This window comes from Erpetoichthys calabaricus, chromosome 18 (assembly GCF_900747795.2).
Source record: "Erpetoichthys calabaricus chromosome 18, fErpCal1.3, whole genome shotgun sequence".
Classification (NCBI taxonomy): Eukaryota; Metazoa; Chordata; class Cladistia; order Polypteriformes; family Polypteridae; genus Erpetoichthys; species Erpetoichthys calabaricus.
The window spans coordinates 88,921,706-88,942,490 of record NC_041411.2 but is presented as its reverse complement, the minus strand read 5'-3'; the positions used below and the strand labels follow the sequence as shown (position 1 = coordinate 88,942,490).

Here is a 20,785-nt window from a genome sequence, read left to right as displayed (position 1 = left end):
CCGCTATACCACAGTACTTCCTTTGTGACTTGTTATCATATGTTGGTTTGTTGTGAAACCTGCCACATGCACAACAACAGTAAACTTTATCCATGGTCCTGACTCTTTTCATTGCCAAACATCAATAATTGTTTTAGAGTTTGTTACCTTAAACCATGTCTGTTTGCTGTTACGTATAAAATGATTTCTAGCTTTTAACCTTTCTTAAGCTACTGAATTGTTTTGGTTCTAGCTTGTGTTCTGTTTTTATTTTATGGCATACCCATTTTCCAGATTTTTTTTGTTTTGCCTAAGAATTTTGGCTGTGTTCACCCATTTTACATTGGGCCTTTTTATTTTGTATTGTTTGCTGTTGTTTTTTATTCTATCAACTTACTTATCTTTACCAGCTTGGTCTTGGGCAGGGTCCTCAGTCACAGTATTGGAGCGCCATAGTGGCCAGTCAGTTCCAGCCAGTTTTCTAATTAAAAGCCAGTTCTTGCTGACAATGAAGCTTTGCATTTAATTATATTGCCTGTTAATACGTTCATAACACCACATTGTAAATTTTATTTTTCTGAGAACATTAATCATATTTTTTTGTACCAGAACAGCTTTGTACTTCCTTATGCACATTGTTAGGTGGATTCAATTTAGCTGGAGTACTGATGGTTCCTTGGTTATTTTCATCTCATTGTTGTCTGTTGGTTTATTAAGGAAATATGAAACAACTAAAACATTAATTTAGCTGTTTAAAACTGAAATAAGCAATTAAGCGTTATAAATTGTAACAAGTGAGTAGTGTTTATCATTGAAAGTTCCAAGTGTTTCTTGCAGCAAATATGCTGTATTTGCGAGTGCCCTTGTTTGCTGAATATTTTCCTGGAAATTGCTGTGTAGCCAGCTTAGACAAACATTTTTTATTTCAAAGCACCCCATGATGCTTTGTGAGGCCAGTGTGACATCACAGAGCTGTAGCATGCATGTGTTCTCTAAGACTGTTGTCGATCTTCTTTACATGTGTGATGATGTCACAAACTAATCTTCCATCCTGTATTTATTTAAAACACAAAAACTTGCAGTGTTTTCATTTGTTGTATACATTACCTGACCATAATGAGAATATTATGCATACTGTCGCTGGATTCATAACAATGATCAACACATGCAATTGGAATTGCATGCAGTTAGCCATGTGCTGCTGCTAAGTGTCAAAACAAGATTTAAAGGAACTCTGTCCTGCCCCCTCCCCTCTAGAAACCCTGTGAAATAATAAGAAAGGTTTATTACGGTTACAAAGCGTTTCTTTCTTCTTGATTGAAGAAAAATGTGTGAAGCATCTGCACAGATACAGGGGAGATAAAAAGACATTTGTGCTGCCTCGGGAGCTGCAACTACAAACAATGGAACGAGTGGGTCCCCCACCATTTTAGCCAAGTTCAAATTCAGAGAGTCTTGTGCCTAGAGTATGTATGTATGTCAGTATCAATAGCTTATTTTGAAGTAAATCCTTGAAAAAAAGTAAAACATGCTGTAATATATACAAATGAAGTAGCTTATGGAACAGTAATGAGTGGCCTTTTGTATACATGGTGTGTTAATTCAATTCGTAGTGCACAGGGCAACATGGTTGAGACTGTGAAACTGACTATTCAGGATGCTTTAACTATTTCTATTGAGTTCTGTTTTATAAACTGATTAATATCTTTGTTGTTTGACATTCAGTTAGACAGATATGTTATGTAGATGGAGTTATATGACCTATTAAAACTAAGTTGTCTTGCCTCTAGTTAACCAGTCAGAAACTGACAGACATTTTTTATTTTAGCCAGATGTGGAAATCGTTCACAGAGAGCAAGGCCATGGACGTGTTGTGACTTGGACGGGCCCTGGATTCGCCAGGGTAAAGGATGGAGCTGGTCTAGTGTTCACCATTGATAACATACCGTATTCTATGGATTATGACATCATTATTCGTTATGAAACAGAGGTATGTAATTAGTGATTAATTGTACAATTTCTGACAAAAATTGTTGCAATTAGAAGCAGTGATTTACCTTGCATGCAATCAAGTACAGGAGATCATGATTGTCAGCTTATTCAGTTCAGATAATTAGACTGCCTTCCAGCAAGGTCACTCTATAAAAAAATGGTACTTGACCACGATAAATGTGAATGTAGAGAGGAGTTGAAATGAAGGTATCAAAATAAATGCAAAACAGCATTCTAAACAAGTCTGAGATCTGATGGTCATCACCTTTTCACACATATTTTCTGGATTAGCCATGTTAGTTAAACATATTTCTTTCAACTTTCTGCAGTTCCAGGCATCCTTTACGGTGAGACCCATTCTGTTCATATCATTTAACCTTACTTCCAACCTCATTTTCTTCAGCCTCCCTCTGACCCTCATCCCCTTTCTCCTCTAGCTATCACGTTGGTTCCCCCTGAATTTACATTGAGGCCTTTTGAATCTGAACTAGATTTCCATTTCAGTTCCTTCTCCTTCAGATTGCTTCAATTTTCCACCAGCTTACAAGAGATTGTATGGCAATCCTTCATGCCCTTCTCTGGTTACTACTTTTATCACTGTCATGAAGAGCAACTTAGAATGGGTCCCTGATGCGTCCTGTTTTTAATGCTGCTGTCTTGTCCACCCTTTATCCTTTTCTCATACATTGATATGACTGCAGTCACTAATCATTTGTCCATGCCTACTTTTCTCAATGCTCACCTCAGTACTTCTCCTGTTAGGCTGTCAAACACTTTCTCCATATCTACAAATCCATATTGACGTCTGTTCCTTCTCCTGATGGTTTTTCTGTACTGAAGCAAATTCTTTCCCTACCAAAGGTTTGCCTGTTTATTGCTGCCACAGTCATGAAACAAAATACATTTAACTAGATTTCAGCTGATCCATGATTTTTGATTCCTGTAGTGCTCTTTCAATAACCTTCATTAACTTATCTGAAAGACTGATTACCTGATATGAACCATACTCCAGTATGTCACAATTTCCTTTGTATACTGGAATGAAAAATCTTCTTTTCCAGTCTTCAGGAATCCTCCCTTTGCACACAATCATGTTGCACAGGTCTATCAACCACTCAGCACCATCACTTACAACTAGCTTTTCCAGCGCTACTCCATCTGGGCCTTCTGCTTCTCCTGTCTTCATCTTTTTCAGTGCTTTTGTGACCTTATCTTTTGAAAACATACAACTCAGTCACAACAAGCATCTTTATCCAGTTCATTCTCTACATTAAGCAGCTTCTCCACATATTTCTTTCTGGTAGCCTTCTGCCATCAATCACAGTGTTTCCTTTAGCATAATTCAAGCACATCGTACCTTCTGTCATCCTATCCTTTATTGTGATCCTTTCTCGTTCATTCCTCAATCTGCAGCTTTCCTAGCATTTCACTTTCCTTCCTAGTAGATGACCATGTCTCTTCCTGTCTTTGTTTTTTGACATTTCTTATTTGTTCCTACTCTTTTTCTTAATTGCCTTCTCCACCACAATAATAGATCAGAAATTAGAGAAGCAAAGGTCTGGGAAAGAAATCTTACAAAAGCATTTAAAGGCATTGTGCCTTTGATCAGAGTGCAGTACATCATGTAGAAATAGTAAAAATATGAAACTACCACCACCCTGCCTGGAACTGGCTAATTTTTTAAACTTAGATGATGGATAAAAAAGTTACTTCTTGGGGAAGCTACTCCATGTTTCATTGTGCCTGTGAATGAGTTACAGAAGCCAGTGTCTTTAGTTAAACATTACATTTATGAATCAACAGTTTCCAAGGCTCTTTAGAGGAAGGCCTTATTGATAGAGTAGCAAGGAAGGAGATTTGGCTGAAAAAAAAAGAAAAAAAAATCTTTGCCTATCAAAGATTTATCTTTGTTGCCTGAAGAATGCAGTAGGTCTATCAAAGGAACTGTTGGGGTCCAATAGTGGAAATTTGTACATGTACAATACAAATCAAACACTGAACACCAGACAAATCACACCATGCCCACCGTATGATAGCTGTCACCTTATATTATAGAGATGTATTTTTGCAGCAAGAACTACCAATCTTCCCGAGAATAATTGAAAGATGAATGGAGCAAGAACAGCAAAGTACTGGATAAATATTTGTTCCCGCTGCAAGCAAACTGTAACCTGACAGGAAGCTTGTGTTTAAGAATAATAACAATCAAGCTCTCCTAAATCTCGGTGAAGTTGTTAATTTCCTAAATTGGCAAAACTGATCAAATGCTTTTACTCTAACTCTTAAGAGTAAGACCAAAAAATGTTATTGTCTCTCTATTATAAAAGGGAATCCTGAGATGAGACTTTTTCAAAGAGGTAATTTCAAGTCTCACGGGACGAGACTTTGGCCAAGAGATTTTTTCAAGTCACGGCCTCCTCTCAACCATGTTCAACCATGCACACAGCCCTCTCAACTCTCATTCGTGTGAATGCTTTTGTCAGACACAGTTCCTGCTCTCTTAGCTCTTATATTCTGCAGTTAAGAGTTGCTTTTTCCAACTTCGTCTTTTAGGTAAGATCAAGCCTTTTTTTTATCTTTTAGGAATCTTGAGAAAGCTACTCATGCTTTTATCTTTTCTCACCTTGATTACTGCAACTCGCTGTATTCTGGGATTAGCAAATCCCTGATACGCAGATTACAATTGATCCAGAATGCTGCCGCTCGCTTTCTGGTTGGAGCAAGAAAGTCTGATTCTGTTTCTCCAATATTAGCTTCTTTACACTGGCTGCCTGACAGTTTTCTAATTGATTTTAAAATCTTGTTGCTAGTTTTTAAATCTTTACATGGGCTTGCTCCTGCCTATTTTATCTAAATTGTGTGCTTTACACCAGCCATCTAGAGTGCTTAGATCTTCTGGTCAGTTGTCTCTTGTTGTCCATCGTACCAAGTGTAAAACTAAGGGGGACAGGGCTTTTGCAGCTGCTGCGCCTCGCCTGTGGAACTCTTTACCTCATCACATAAAGGAGTCGTCTACAATTGAACTGTTTAAAACAAGATTAAAGACTCATTTCTATTCACTTGCTTTCCGTGACCTTCAGTAATACTGATGGTTTCCTCATTGTGATTATGTAACCTTACTTCTATTTATTATTTATTTTATTTATGTTCATTTATATCATTTCTATTTATGTTAATTGTATGTTTTTTCCTCTGTTATTGTAAAGCACTTTGGCCACAGCATTCCTGTGTTGTTTTAAATGTGCTATATAAATAAATTGACATTGGCATTATAAATTTTTACGTTTTCCTCACTTTAAGTTCCCAATTTAAGAAGACGTATTATGTCCAAATCTTATTGAAGAATTTCATTCGGAAGGGTTATCAACAGAGGAAATGAGTGCACGGGCAATCCTAGCACAGAGAAACGATGAAGTCATACGAATTAACACGAAAATTGTTGATCACTTACATGGCAAATTGTTTAAATGCATATCAATAGACTATGCTGAAACAGTTGGTGGTGATTGTGTGAAAGATGAAAACATCAACTTACAATATCCCAAAGAATATTTACAACCGTTAACACCGTACGGTCTTCCACCACCCGAATTACTGTTGAAAGAAGGATGTATACAGGAAAGGAAATGTAGTACATCTCCCGTGGATAACATTAGACACCAAAGGAGATCTTGATATGCCATTCGTATTAAAACGTTAACAGTTTCCTGTTAGAATAGCTTTTGCTAAGACAATTAACAAATCACAGAGACAAACATTCGAAAAAGTCGGTTTATTTATAGAGAGAAAGAAATTAATTTCACTCACGGGCAGTTATATGTTGCGTTGTCACGATGAAAGTCCAAACACAGAATCAAAATTCAATGCGATATTGATGAAAATTTAATCAAAAAATTGTTTTTACTGAAGTTTAACAGTAAAAGTGTAAGTTTAAAAAGTATTTGCATGTTAATTTCAAACCCAAACAGAACAAAATCGTATAACGCAACGAATAGCTCTAACGCAACATGAAACATAATTTACTTTCAAATTATTACGTTTTACTATTTTTTTATATGGTTAATTACTCACTGTAATGTAAAGTAGTTAGTTTTATTATGCATATGTAACAATTCCCCTGAAAATAATAATCTGTTTAAATTGTACATTTGCTTCCCCATACGCAAGCAGCAGAACCGCAAAGTGGCTAGCACGTAGCGCCGGCCCGGGAGTTGGCGAGCGAAATGAGCAGGGGGCAGAACCCTCCAGTTTCCAAAAACTACAAAACAGAAGGGTCTTCCATAATGGGGGGGGGGGGGGGGGGTGGGATAGGATTAGGACAATTCCAAGGGCCAATGGCTGACAGGAACCCTCAAACATATTGGAACATAATTTTAGAAGTTTTTATTAGCTACTGGGTGGCACGGTGGCGCAGTGGGTAGCTCTGCTGCCTCGCAGTTAGGAGACCCGGGTTCTCTTCCCGGGTCCTCCCTGCGTGGAGTTTGCATGTTCTTCCCGTGTCTGCGTGGGTTTCCTCTGGGCACTCCGGTTTCCTCCCACAGTCCAAAGACATGCAGGTTAGGTGGATTGGTGATTCTAAATTGGCCCTAGTATGTGCTTGGTGTGTGTTTGTGTGTGTCCTGCGGTAGGTTGGCACCCTGCCCGGGATTGGTTTCTGCCTTGTGCCCTGAGTTGGCTGGGTCTGGCTCCAGCAGACCCCTGTGACCCTGTGTTCGGATTCAGTGGGTTGGACAATGGATGGATGGATAGTTTAGCGAATCACATTTCGTATTTTGCACAGTGAGTCAAATTGGACCAGAATTCATGGAACAATCTTTAAGAGATCCATTGCGACAACATTGATTTTCTTCATGGTATGACTTTGCATGTATCAAACTTTCAGGTCCTTTGTCAGATTTTTATGCTGAAGACACTAAGGGCAGCAAAATTGTGTTTTTCACATATTTTATTACCAAATAAGTAGAGTATTTGAAATAATAAATATATTTGCTATGATATTTTCTTTTGGATAAGAGCAATAATAATCAAAAAATCTTATTTAATCTTATTTTGAAATTAAAGGCCAGGCCAATAGCCACCTTAATGGGCCATAATCACCAAGAGATACCTCAGTTGACATTCAGTGACTACAGCCCATATTTTAAAATTTAATAATTAGTAACCTTTAAGTTTTATTTTTTATTTTCCACGTATGCACAATATGTACACATATTCACCAACATCCATTCAAGTTTTTTATGTTAAAGAATGTTTAAAATACTTCTTACATTCTTATTTCTTTACAACTTGAAATTAAATGCAAAGAAATGCAACCAAAGTCACTGGAATGAAACCATTTACACCGTTTCCTCATCTGTACATAATTAAAAATGGAAGTCTCAGTAATCTGAATAATTGTTCACTCTTCAGAACACTATCATTTTATCATAGTTTCAATATAAATTTCTTTATTTGTTATGAGGCAGCAGTGGTAACCTGAAAACAAGCTTTATGTCACGTAATTCAAATACAATTTTTTTTCATTCTGTGCCCTCAACAGAATGAGTGCCTTATTATTTTTTCAGCTCATTAAAAGAGCCAAAGAAGTGTTCTTCCTTGTAAATAAAATACATTTTTGTTCAATTTGTTACAAAGGTAATAAATGTTGAAACAGAAAAATAACTGCCTATTGAATTAGATGGGACTGCACATAAAAAGGCAGTTGACTCCTGAGTAGTAGCCAGATGTGAACTAAAGACAGCAGCGTAGAATGCAGAATGTCCTGCAGGCAGAAGCCTTTATCTGTACTCACAGGTGGTATTTGCGAAACAGAGCTGTATGGGACCACTTTCTGAAATCAATTTTGACATGTTCTTTTTTTTTATCTGTGATTCTGAGATAGATATTTTCCATTATGAAAAAAAATAAAAGTAAAAAAAAACAATTGTTTTTCTTGTGTCTTTATCAAAGTCCACAGAAGATTGGGAAGCCATAATTAGTATTACGTCTCACTCATTGCCCATGAGTCTTCGTTGTGGTAATATTCTTTCTTCAGAACAGATGTACATAGTGAAGCTCCTACATGATCAAAGGTAATGACTCCACAGTTTTTTTTTATATATATATAGATATGTAAAATTTTCCTGAAATATGATTGGTTATAACTACAGTAGAATGTAACTAAGTTTGAGATGAAAATCTTATAGACTAAAGTGGGAGGAGGTGCCCTCTTTGCAAACTGGACAACAAATTCAAAAGTGGGACCTTTGTTAATGAAAAATTCACTTTGGTGACCATAGGGGGAAAAAAGTACAAATGAACAAAATACATAAAAGCACTACAGCCACTTTGGTCCTACCTTAAAGGTGATCGTCTCCTGAGCTGGTTCACACAATTGACTGCTGAACTAGCACTAAGGGCTTGTTTATACTTCATGCTCAGAACGCACGCATCATGGCTGCCACGCATTCCCAGCATTCATTTGATGCATCCTCTAAGCACGTCCTCAAAAATTAACATGATGCGTGCGTGAGTTGTAATACCAGCAAAAAGTCCAGGAGGCACAGTGTGATAAAAGTAGGAATGTGACGTCAGTCTCTATTTACTACCTTAATGTGACAGAAAGCCGCTTTGAGGATCCTATGGGATCGATATATACGCTTCGATGTTTAATGAATGGTTCAATATGGTGAAGCAAAATGTTGACATACAAATGCATTCATGGTGCTTTTATATTCAAGCGTCGCATAACGTAATGTAAAAGTATCACCATCTTCTATGCCATCTTTTTTTTTTTGTACCTGCACAACAACATCAGAATGTACAGCAGCGTATTTGAGACATAGAGAAAAAAATTAAAGACACAGTGAAAAGGTGTATTTTGTGATTAAAGTGGAAACTTCGATTTTAATCTCGAAATGTCCACTTTAATCTCAAAGTTTATCGTTAAAGTAGGCCATCGTAAACTTCATCTTAAAACTGGCCCAGTTATTAATTGCTACCTGCTTCTGGGGCTTCCTTCTGAACTGATTTACAGTATACTTGATATCATTTTCATGATGAAATGCATTAAAGTATGTATGTTACATTTTACAGATAAGTCGTTAACTTCATTTAAATAATGAATACTGCTAATAAGGCGGCACGGTGGCGCAGTGGGTAGCGCTGCTGCCTCGCAGTTGGGAGATCTGGGGACCTGGGTTCGCTTCCCGGGTCCTCCCTGCGTGGAGTTTGCATGTTCTCCCCGTGTCTGCGTGGGTTTCCTCCGGGCGCTCCGGTTTCCTCCCACAGTCCAAAGACATGCAGGTTAGGTGGATTGGTGATTCTAAATTGGCCCTAGTGTGTGCTTGGTGTGTGGGTGTGTTTGTGTGTGTCCTGCGGTGGGTTGGCACCCTGCCCAGGATTGGTTCCTGCCTTGTGCCCTGTGTTGGCTGGGATTGGCTCCAGCAGACCCCCGTGACCCTGTGTTCGGATTCAGCGGGTTGGAAAATGGATGGATGGATACTGCTAATAATTACACATTTTGTGGCTGAACTTTCTGCCACAGGGAGTCATGTGCCTGGTGTTTCCTGCCTGCAGTTTGCATTTTTTTCTGGTGGGTTTCCACTGTGTGCTCCCGTTTTCTTTCAAAAACATGCAGGTTTGGGCATTTGGTGACGATAAAATAACGCTAGTGAGTGTGAGTGCTTGTATTCACCTTGCGATGAGCTGATGCCCCGTGTAGGGATTATTTCTGTCTTGTGCCTGATGCTTGCAGGAATGTGCGTATCCCTGGATTGATGGATTTAATCATTAAACGTCATTTTCAGGGATATTGCAGCAAGGTGTCCTCGGAATTTAATGGGTATTTCAAACAATTCACAACACAGCGAAACCGAATGTTTCTCACTGTGATGATATGTCTCACTGCCACCTGGTGGAATCTTCCAGATTCACGTAAAGTATGCGTTCAGGTATTAACAGTAAAACTCTTATGTAGCAGTAGCGTCTGCCGGAGCATGTGCCACATCACGTGAAGTATAAACCTGGCCTAAGCCATGTCCGCACTACCATTAACTATGTTTTTAAATGAAAACAATCTCCATCCTTACTAACATTTTCACATTGTTTATGAAAGTATCTCCATATACACCAAAACAACCCAAATCACATTTGACGTAGCCATTGGCAGAAAAATCCTTGAAGGGACTGGTAAATTATGCAGCAGTGAAACTGTACAAAACGCAATTTAGATGCATACAGGTAAGCAACACAACATGCGCCATGGAAAGTATCTCCGCTGTGCCCACTATGTTGGAATATGGTTTTCCAGGGAATAAGCTGTTGTAATGTGGAGGATCTAATAAGGGATGGGCCACATAATAAGCATGAGCCAATCGGGGGCAGTTGGAGTCTGCTTTTTTAAAGAAGTATTCATTTTTGTCCATACTCATTACAACACCGAGGCTATATGCTTCAGATGTATGTAAACAGCTCTGGAAAGAGTTTCTAAAGTGTTTGTTTTCAGGGTTTGAAAACAACAGGTAATATGGACAAAAGGTGAAAACAGAGACTAAAGTCTGTGTTTCTAAATTAAAACATAGTAGTGTGAATGGGGCCTAGGTGCTCTCTCCTAACTTCACTTCTGAGACTCTTAAACTTAGCTATCTGCATCCAGCTGAGCTATCCTCCTATTTCTGAGTTCAGGGAGGGACCTACTTTGGATGCAGAAACACAATCCCAGAACTCCCTTTAGTGGCGTATCTTGTCCTCTAAAGGACTGTGTTCATCAGCCCATAAATGTACAGGGATAGCACTGTACCATTTGGGGTATTGTATCATGTTTTCTGATAGATAGATGGGTAAATACTGGCCATTTCATTCAACCTACTTGTGGCCTTTTGCCTACCCATCATGATGTCATTCTTTTTCATTTTAGAGGTTTCCATATCTATGTCACTTACCCTTAAGCATCCAGGGGCAATATTGCATGTCACAACCCAAGCTGCTTCTCTCTTGTGCTTGTGTTGGCGGTCCAGCCTAGGGTTATTCTATGGTCTCTACCCACCTACAGGGTATTCAGCCCTGAAATGGCCAGTTCATTTGCCTATGCAGAACCACTTTCCTGTAGTTCTTCTGCAAAACTTTATTCTACAGTACTTTGTACTCCTGCCCAAGCAACCCCAGCCAGGCAACCTGACACGAGATGTTTTCAGTACTTCAGACAGCAGATTAGTTTACAGCAAAACTTCAGAATGTTCCATTACACAAGATGCATTGTTCAGAACACAGCATGTTCCCCCATTTTTAAACTGTACCTTATTTCTCAGGTAACAGGCAAACTATTTATTATCATTTTAGCTTTGTGTATGCAAATTCTAATTAGAGAAAAAATGCACATATGCCTTTCTGAATAAATCTAAAATCTGTACTTCAAATAGTTTGTTCGTTTCATGTGATAAGGATAACGATTTGACTGCATGCCTGAAATTCTTTAAATCCTTTATAGGATTAGGTGGTGTAATACATTAACCATATAGTATCAATTCCAAATACTTGTATAGCTGTCCTTTGCTTGTGCTTGTTTTTGTTTTTTGTTTTTGTTTTTTTTTACTTATATATTCATGTTACATTGAGCTTAGGAAACAAAATATTCTTGAAAACCACCTTCTTTTGGCAGATGTAGATTGGAACTGTGTATCTGAGATTTATTTTTATATGAAAGAATCCATTGACAGCAGACAGTGAAAGGCTTGTGGCTCCAAACGGAAGTTATTTGAAATACAAAGTTGAACTAAATTGTGCTTAAAGCTCTAAGTATTTTCAACCATTTCCCATATCCGCTTGGTCCAATTCAAGGTCACTGAGAGCTGCCAACACCCAAGAGTTCATCCTAGGCACTCTTCAGTATAATTGGTGTTAATAGATGAAATACTGCACATATCAATAAAAACGAGATTCAATATTTGATTTGAGGCAGTACAGTGCCTTTATTTAAAAAGTATTATGAATTACTAATTTATCTCTTTGCTTGCTTTCATTTGTCTCTGCATGATGATGGGAACAAGTCATATCAAAAATTGTTTTAATACATATTGAACTTCAAAATACTCAACTATGCATTAAGCAAAATTTAAAATTAGACCTTTAACAGAGGAACTTGGAGTGAAAACATTTACTGTAAAACAATCCACATCTGAACTATGAATTAGGCCACTCAAATGGAATCTCTTAAAAACCAAGACTGATTAAACTGCCAGCAATCACCATAGCATGGACTATTAATTATTTAAATTGTGTTCTTAACTGATCATAGTGTAAATTGTTGTGTATTGATTTAAGCTCCACGGGCCTCATGTATAAAAACCTTGCACAGATTCCATACAAAAATCTTGAAAGGCAAAAAAAGAGAGTACTCACAAAAAAAAAATGGAATTTATAAAACCATACATGTGCTATGTGCCACACCAGGTCAGTTTATAAATGTCACATTCACTTAAACCAATGCGCTCGTGCATGAGCTTTTAGCCACTCCCCATTAACTCCCTCCAGTAACCATGTGCAGCTTAAAACATACCTCTTTAGAATATTCATGATTAAACTGTCATATAAATTTGGCCATATTCCTTGGTGACGTCTTTACTGCAAACCATAGAAGAACAAGTTGAAAAAGGCAGAATATGAAACTTAAGTGAATGTGAACTAGAAAGATAACTGAATGAAGTGGAAACCACAAAACATTCTTATTGGCAATGTCTCTGTGGGAGTCATAAATGAAAAAAAAAATAAAACAATATGGGGAGCAAGAGATAGCAGCTGAGTGGAGAGAGAGAAATAGAAATGTGCCATCATGCAGTGCTCAGACCACCACCAAAACATGCTTATTGATCCTGTAAAAAAGTAAAATCATTTAGTAAATGTCATTGTTACAATACAAACAGATCTCTTTACATTTGATGATGTTGTGAAAAAAACATCCCTCTATTTTCAAGGAAGTCATTCTCGGAGACCAGATGAAAATGCAGAACAATTCTATATTTGGACATAGATATGCACAAATGGAGAGATCAATCAAATTAATTCCCTTTTATACTTTTCTATTACCATTACCTTATCTATACCTTAAGAGTCATCTGACTCTTAATATGCAGAATTTTATCATCTTAGCCAATCAACTACAGCCACCAGTAACTTTATATACATGTTGGTTCTTCCATTATTCCAAACATCACTTTGTGAATAGGAGTGTCCTGAAGGTTTCCCCATTAATCTTATCACAATAGGGGTGTTTGGTCTTTCTCATTAGTTTGTTCTCACTTTTTAAGAGCATGTTTATTACTCATTTACTTTATTTTAACTTTAGTAATTTCTTCAGTGAGTTCTCTAAGATGAAGCAATGCTCACGCACTCAATCTTTAAGCTGTGTTTATTTAACTCTTTAGTTACCTTCAGTCCTTTTCTTTATGTTTTTAATAATCCATTCTTACAACTACATTAAGTATATAATTGTATTAAATTTGAAAAATTAACATGGGTTATTGAAAATATTTGATTAAAATTATCTAATGGACAGCATCAAAATATCTTTGAACTGCCATTATGTTAACATCCTGATCGTCAAGGTCTGGGAACTCCATGGGTTTATCTTGGCCTGTCTATCCCAAGTGGCAGAGACAGTCCGCGTTTCTATGCTATGTTATGCAGTATTGCACAAGCTATCACAATATGAGACCTTTGTGGGACTGTATAGCAGTGTGCCACCCAACGAGTACAAACACAGCCATCTATCTTTTAATGAAGCAATGGTCCATTCAATCACCAACCATTTCTGGGACTGCCTTTGATTATATCTCCTTTCTTGTAGTGCACCCACTATCACCTGAAAGTTGTTTGTAATATATTAAAATTAACTGTAGTTACAGTTAGGTCCATAAATATTTGAACAGAGACAACTTTTTTCTAATTTTGGTTCTGTACATTACCACAATGAATTTTAAATGAAACAACTCAGATGCAGTTGAAGTGCAGACTTCCAGCTTTAATTCAGTGGGTGAACAAAATGATTGCATAAAAATGTGAGGCAACTAAAGCATTTTTTGAACACAATCCCTTCATTTCAGGGGCTCAAAAGTAACTGGACAATTGACTCTTTGGCTATTTCATGGGCAGGTGTGGGCAAGTCCGTCGTTATGTCATTATCAATTAAGCAGAATAAAGGCCTGGAGTTGATTTGAGGTGTGGTGCTTGCATATGGAAGATTTTGCTGTGAACAGACAACATGCGGTCAAAGGAGCTCTCCATGCAGGTAAAAGAAGCCATCCTTAAGCTGTGAAAACAGAAAAAAACCATCCGAGAAATTGCTACAATATTACGAGTGGCAAAATCTACAGTTTGGTACATCCTGAGAAAGAAGGCAAGCACTGGTGACCTCAGCAACGCAAAAAGACCTGGACGTCCACAGAAGACAACAGTGGTGGATGATCGCAGAATCAGTTCCATGGTGAAGAGAAACCCCTTCACAATAGCCAACCAAGTGAACAACACTCTCCAGGGGGTAGGCATATCGATATCCAAGTCTACCATAAAGAGAAGACTGCATGACAGTAAATACAGAGGGTGCACTGCAAGGAGCAAGCCACTCATAAGCCTCAAGAATAGAAAGGCTAGATTGGACTTTGCTAAAGAACATCTAAAAAAGCCAGCACAGTTCTGGAAAAACATTCTTTGGACAGATGAAACCAAGATCAACCTCTACCAGAATGATGGCAAGAGAAAAGTATGGAGAAGGCGTGGAACAGCTCATTATCCAAACCATACCACATCATCTGTAAAACACGGTGGAGGCAGTGTGATGGCTTGGGCGTGCATGGCTGCCAGTGGCACTGGGACACTAGTGTTTATTGATGATGTGACACAGGACAGAAGCAGCCGAATGAATTCTGAGGTGTTCAGAGACATACTGTCTGCTCAAATCCAGCTAAATGCAGTCAAATTGATTGGGCGGTGTTTCATGATACAGATGGACAATGACCCAAAACATACAGCCAAAGCAACCCAGAAGTTTATTAAAGCAAAGAAGTAGAAAATTCTTGAATGTCCAAGTCAGTCACCTGATCTTAACCCAACTGAGCATGCATTTCACTTGTTGAAGACTAAACTTCAGACAGAAAGGCCCACAAACAAACAGCAACTGAAAGCCGCTGCAGTAAAGGCCTGGCAGAGCATTAAAAAGGAGGAAACTCAGCATCTGGTGAAGTCCAGGAGTTCAAGACTTCAGGCTGTCATTGCCAGCAAAGGGTTTTCAACCAAGTATTAGAAATGAACATTTTATTTCCAGTTATTTCATTTGTCCAATTACTTTTGAGCCCCTGAAATGAAGGGATTGTGTTCAAAAAATGCTTTAGTTGCCTCACATTTTTATGCAATCGTTTTGTTCACCCCACTGAATTAAAGCTGAAAGTCTGCACTTCAACTGCATCTGAGTTGTTTCATTTAAAATTCATTGTGGTAATGTACAGAACCAAATTTAGAAAAAAAGTTGTCTCTGTCCAAATATTTATGGACCTAACTGTATATTTACCGAGAAGCCAACCATTACATACAGCATAAATTCTGCTTCCCACACTACTATTCGATAGCATAAAAGAATCGTGGACTGAGCCAGGTAATCTTACAACAACATTAATCAGACACATTTGTGCATCACATATTAGTTGTTTATTAATTAAATTAAAGTTCTGTCTGTGTACAAAAGAAAATTCATTCTGTGATCATGCCTTTTATCACAATATCTATGCAGGCAATTGTACTAATTAGATTAGGAAAATCAGCAATTGCTGCAGATTACTATTTGATCTTGGCTTGCTCACTTTGACTGTAAGGAAATGGAATGTTTCTGGGTAGCATCTTAATGATAAGATCTCATACATTGGCATGGCACAGATTAGGTATGACTGTAAGATTCCTGACTGGATAGCCAATTTACACTGAAATGTGCCTGTCGCCAAAACCCTTACAGTTGTTAAAACCTGTAACAGAACAGGGATTGCATGATTTTGCTGGTCTCTGTAATGTACGCTCCAATTCAATACAGAACTCCAAGAGGACATCTCTCGAAAGGCTGAATCAGCTTGTAGGACAGTCGTCTTTATGATCCAAAAAATCATCAGGATCACTGAAAATTCAGTCCTTGCATATCCTGGCTTTGGTGATATCCTCCAAAAGTGCTAATGGTGCTGTTGCCAGTTATGTCATACAACACACAGCATGCCCTTTTTATAGACAAAATAGTTTCACTATACACTAAGGCAATTAACATTAAGCATATGCGATAGTTGTTATTCACATCACTGAGGTCAGCTGTATTGAGAGAACATGTCAGTTGCCTGTGACGTAATTAGTTCAAGAACATCAAAATGTGACTGATGCAGAATTTGATGCAGAATTGAAATGCACATAAAACAATATTTCAGTTTACTTCATTGTCTTACCAACTGGAGTCACTAAAATGCCAACAACGAAAGAGTCTATGTAGGACTTATGGATCATCAAAATTTTCTGTAATATTAAGTAAATTTTCATATCAAGAAATGGCGCATGCATACACCATTATGTCACACACCCTCACAAACACACTGGATTTAATATTTAACCTAACAAGTATATTTTTGTGGATGTGGGATAAGTACAATTCTACATAGACATGGGGAGAATGTGCAAACTCTGTACCAGTAACAATGAAGCGTGGGATTAGAACCCTGGATGATCAATCCTTAAAGCAATACTGACAACCACTGCGGCCTGTAATTTTATTATTTTTAGTTATTATTGTGTTTCATAAACTTAATTGCATAAATCAGCTAGTTAAGCATATTATATATAATTTAAGCTCTTTATGTATTTTTTGTCTATCTGATGTTAATTTTTTCATTACTGTAATTAGAAAGAAGGAGCATTTTACACAAGCTACACAGTTGCTCTGAGCATAATTAAGGTGTTTCACAATATTAAACTTTATGTTTTCTTCCACCAGGTACATTAAGATGCCACGACCTTTCTGCTTTGAATCAAATAATCGGTATATGGTGGCAATACGGTTTCAGCGTTTTGGTGTTGCGGAACGGTATTTTAATGCTTTCATACTGATAGACTCGGTAAGTCAACCAACATGACTTTGCTTGGTATAAGAGAATATGGTTACAGATTATTATTGCTTATATTTTTTTGCTGTTTTCAGGTGATGTAAATTGCAGTATGCTCATTACTATGTGCAGCATGTAATTATATTAGTAGTTTTTTCACCACAACCCATTACAATTTAAGTTTGACACACACATTCTCTGAAGCTCTTCAGTTCTTTACTCTGAAGACTAAATTCCTAAGAAAGATGCATTTTTACATTTTTTGTGGTGCGTTGACACTGTACTTTCCATAATTCCTCTTACATATTATGTAATATTTTAATAAAGAACTGCTAGTGCATAGTTGTTAAATAAAATATCACCAGAATGTGATTAATAGGGGTGTGCGATATTGACAAAACATGATATCTTGATATTTTCTAGGATTTTGTTGATAATGATAAGTTGGCAAAATTTTGTATCCTTCAATAATCTGTTTTTAAAAGTCTTATATTGTACTAGCTCTTATTAATAACTGTTGCTTACTAATAATATTAATAGAAATTATATATTTAAGGATAATATGTCTTATTTATTTACTTAAAAAGGATGCTTTCAAGTAAAAACAATACAAATATCTTAAAATCACAAGTGCAAGTATTATTGAGATCACAGGTGGCACAGTGGTAGTGCTGCTGCTTTGCAGTAAGGAGATTGTGGGTTCGTTTCCCAGTTCCTCCCTGTGTGGATAGCGCTTTGAGTACTGAGAAAAGCGCTATATAAATGTAATGAATTATTATTAAAATACTATTATAATGAGAGCAACAGACACTTCCCCTTAATGTCAACAAGTCATGAATCCAAATGAGATAAAATACTAATCATAATTAAACTGCAGGGCATGGATAAACACCAAGAACAAAAACCTAACATATGTACTACCAGTAATGGTGCACTGCACGATAACATGCAGGGAATACATTTGACTTGAACATTTATAGTTTTCATCCTCTTTCTCTGTACGTTTAGCATTCGTTTGCTCAGAGGTTGATGCGCTTGCTGCTTCCTGAGCTGCTCTTCTTTTCTCCACTCAAGCGGCCCGCTACTTCTCTTCTTTCATCAGCATCTTTTCGTATTAAAACTAATTAAGTCAGTGTTTGTGTTGCAATTACTTAGTACGTTTCTTTAATTTTCTACTTAAGCTGGTATTTAAGTCTTCAATCTGCCTCAAGAATGATTTAAGATATGAAGAGGTAGGGGAAGTGATGGTGAAGGTGGTCCAGATGAGAATATCACCCGTACACATGCGCCACACAGCTGCCCTGCTGGCCGCTGCCAAGTGTTGATTCTGCAATAAAATAAAAATAGAAATAACCTTGGAGATCAATCCTCACTCCAAAAGCGGATAGTAAACGTCATGTAGTATATGTGTACCAAATTTAAGATCTATAGGTCAAACAGTTTGCGAGCCACAGGTAATTTAAAATCCTGGACAGACAAACAGACAGCAAAGATAGCGTATTTATATAAGAAATAAGTCACCATATCCAAAGTGCACAAGAAAAAAAAACAATTGTAGAATTTAATGTGCGCGCACAGTAGCCTATCCTACGGTTACGTGTAAGCTCCTCTATGCCAGACATATAGCTTATACGTTTGGAGACAACCATGAGTGCTGGGAACAATTAGACGGTTCACTGAGTGTCACATTTCTAAACCAATCCAATGCCTCATGAAGGTGGCGCTCAAAGTAGAGCCGGTGATTCTGAACTGCAAAATACAATGGTGCTCTTGTTAATTTGATCAGAAAGAGAGCCAGCTTCTGATTATGATAAACTGCTATGTTCAAGAAAATATGAATTGCAAAGTATACAGTTGATGTAAATGATATGTCACACCCTATTGAAAGGTGGTGAAAAGGACTTCTGTTAAGTGAGCTGATAATGAAGAGCCACAGGAGATGCAGATTTCAGTACTCAAAACACCTGAGTAAACAAATCTGCCCAGTGACACCAGTAGAAGCATACAGGAGGCTGCACAGCTTCCACCATTTCAAGGCACATCCAAATGAATAACTAAAGGAAGTTAACATTACTATCAAGTTGAAAATTCAAGAATGCCATTCTAGAATTGCCACTGTATCTTACTATGCAGCATATCCATAGATCACAATGCTTATCTAGGCTATTTGTGCTGTTATGACATATAGTGATACAATTGTCAAAGCGACAGAAAGATACCGTAGCAGACTAAAGTACTTGTCAAATGCATTTCTTCTGCCGCAGCGCTCAGTAAAATGTACAAATTAATCATTAAGCTTCAATTATCTTGTGCTACCAAGCTCTTCGACAGGTAACAGCAATTTTAGCTTTTTATTTTCTCTCACCATCGTCTTTTGTTCAGTTTGTTTTGTTCGCTTTCTGAAACTCTGCCATTTTAAACATTACAAGCTGGAAGAATTGAGGGCGGATGTTTAGGAAGAAGCCCTGTGCATGTAAGTCTTTGCAGTGTAGGATGTCACCGTTATACACTACAAAATTTTTAAAGTGTTGTCCCCAGACATGTATTCTTGTTTGAGCCCCGCGAGATTGGGCTACATGACACAGTGAATAGGTGGACTCTCAAGACATATTTATGATTGTTTCTTGTAAAGTTAGTGACATACTGAATAATATCAGCTCACACATCGTTAAAACAACAATTAGGATTTTTATCATAAATGATACATAATGCACACCCTAGTGATTAAATCTAAAAATGCCATCTAATATGAATTGGTCACAGTTGGAGATTAACATAATAACTGCCAGATTAGAAGAAAAAAAGATTTTGATTTTTAAATATACACTTTATTACTCACCAACAATTATTACACAAATCTTTACAGTCATAAACCCTCAAAAATACAATTTTTAAAAGTTAGTACTGGAATTAAAAACAAAAAAACAGTTCCTCATTCCTAATTGAACAAACTGCTTCATTTATACACCACCAGGTAATGAACATCTGCAGGCTAAAATTCATTTTATAAAAGTTATAGCCAAGAAGCATTCTTTCTTTTACTAAGGTAGTAAACATTTTACCCAGGTCCATCTCTATTTAATTATTGATTTTTTCTTTTCTTGACTTATAAATAGCCATTTTTGTCCGTCCCATCAAAAAATTGGCAATCCTGCTATTATTCTTAATTTCCCTCAAATCAGGCACTCCACAAATAAATAGAAACTCATTAAAATACAAATCCAAAGCATTAAAAATAGAATTAAGAACAGTTAAAAGTGGCTGAATCCTAAAACGAAACAGAAAACAATGAAAGACAGTCTCTCTTTCAGAACAGAAAGGACGCTCATCACAAACCCTTGGATCAATGAGTTTACAGCGATGATCCCATGCAGGATCCTCAACTGCAGATCACCAGTCCTCTTATTCACTGGTGGTCTGTACAGACTGCCCCAACCTGTGCTGTAATTTCCTAGTCCCCACCCCCAGTCTGTCCGTCCAGGGTGTGTCCAGAGTCTTCCTGAGCTGACTTTGATGTCTCATCTGGACACAGTTTATAAAGTTCTTTCCCTTATGCAGCATCCAGGTCAAGTGTTTGGAAATCCAATGTCACTTCCTGTATTCCATCTTGAGTTTGGAATCTTGAAGTAACTAAAAGATTTGGATACACACAAAGTGATTTAGGAGTGTCCATGTTTTCAAAATAATCTTTCAACATTTCTTTAACAGCTTGTTGG

At 37.4% G+C, this 20,785-nt stretch overlaps 1 protein-coding gene across 2 annotated transcripts in view; it reads left to right on the top strand.

The window, feature by feature from the left end:
* The window catches only part of lamb2l (laminin, beta 2-like), a 168,664-nt gene that overhangs the window by 94,512 nt on the left and 53,367 nt on the right, over positions 1-20,785 (top strand). For both annotated transcript variants that reach the window (XM_028825429.2, XM_028825430.2), the window contains 3 exons: positions 1,808-1,969; positions 7,921-8,042; positions 16,961-17,081. In XM_028825429.2, coding sequence (XP_028681262.2) covers positions 1,808-1,969; positions 7,921-8,042; positions 16,961-17,081 — 405 coding nt within the window. The remainder of the gene's footprint in view (positions 1-1,807; positions 1,970-7,920; positions 8,043-16,960; positions 17,082-20,785) is intronic.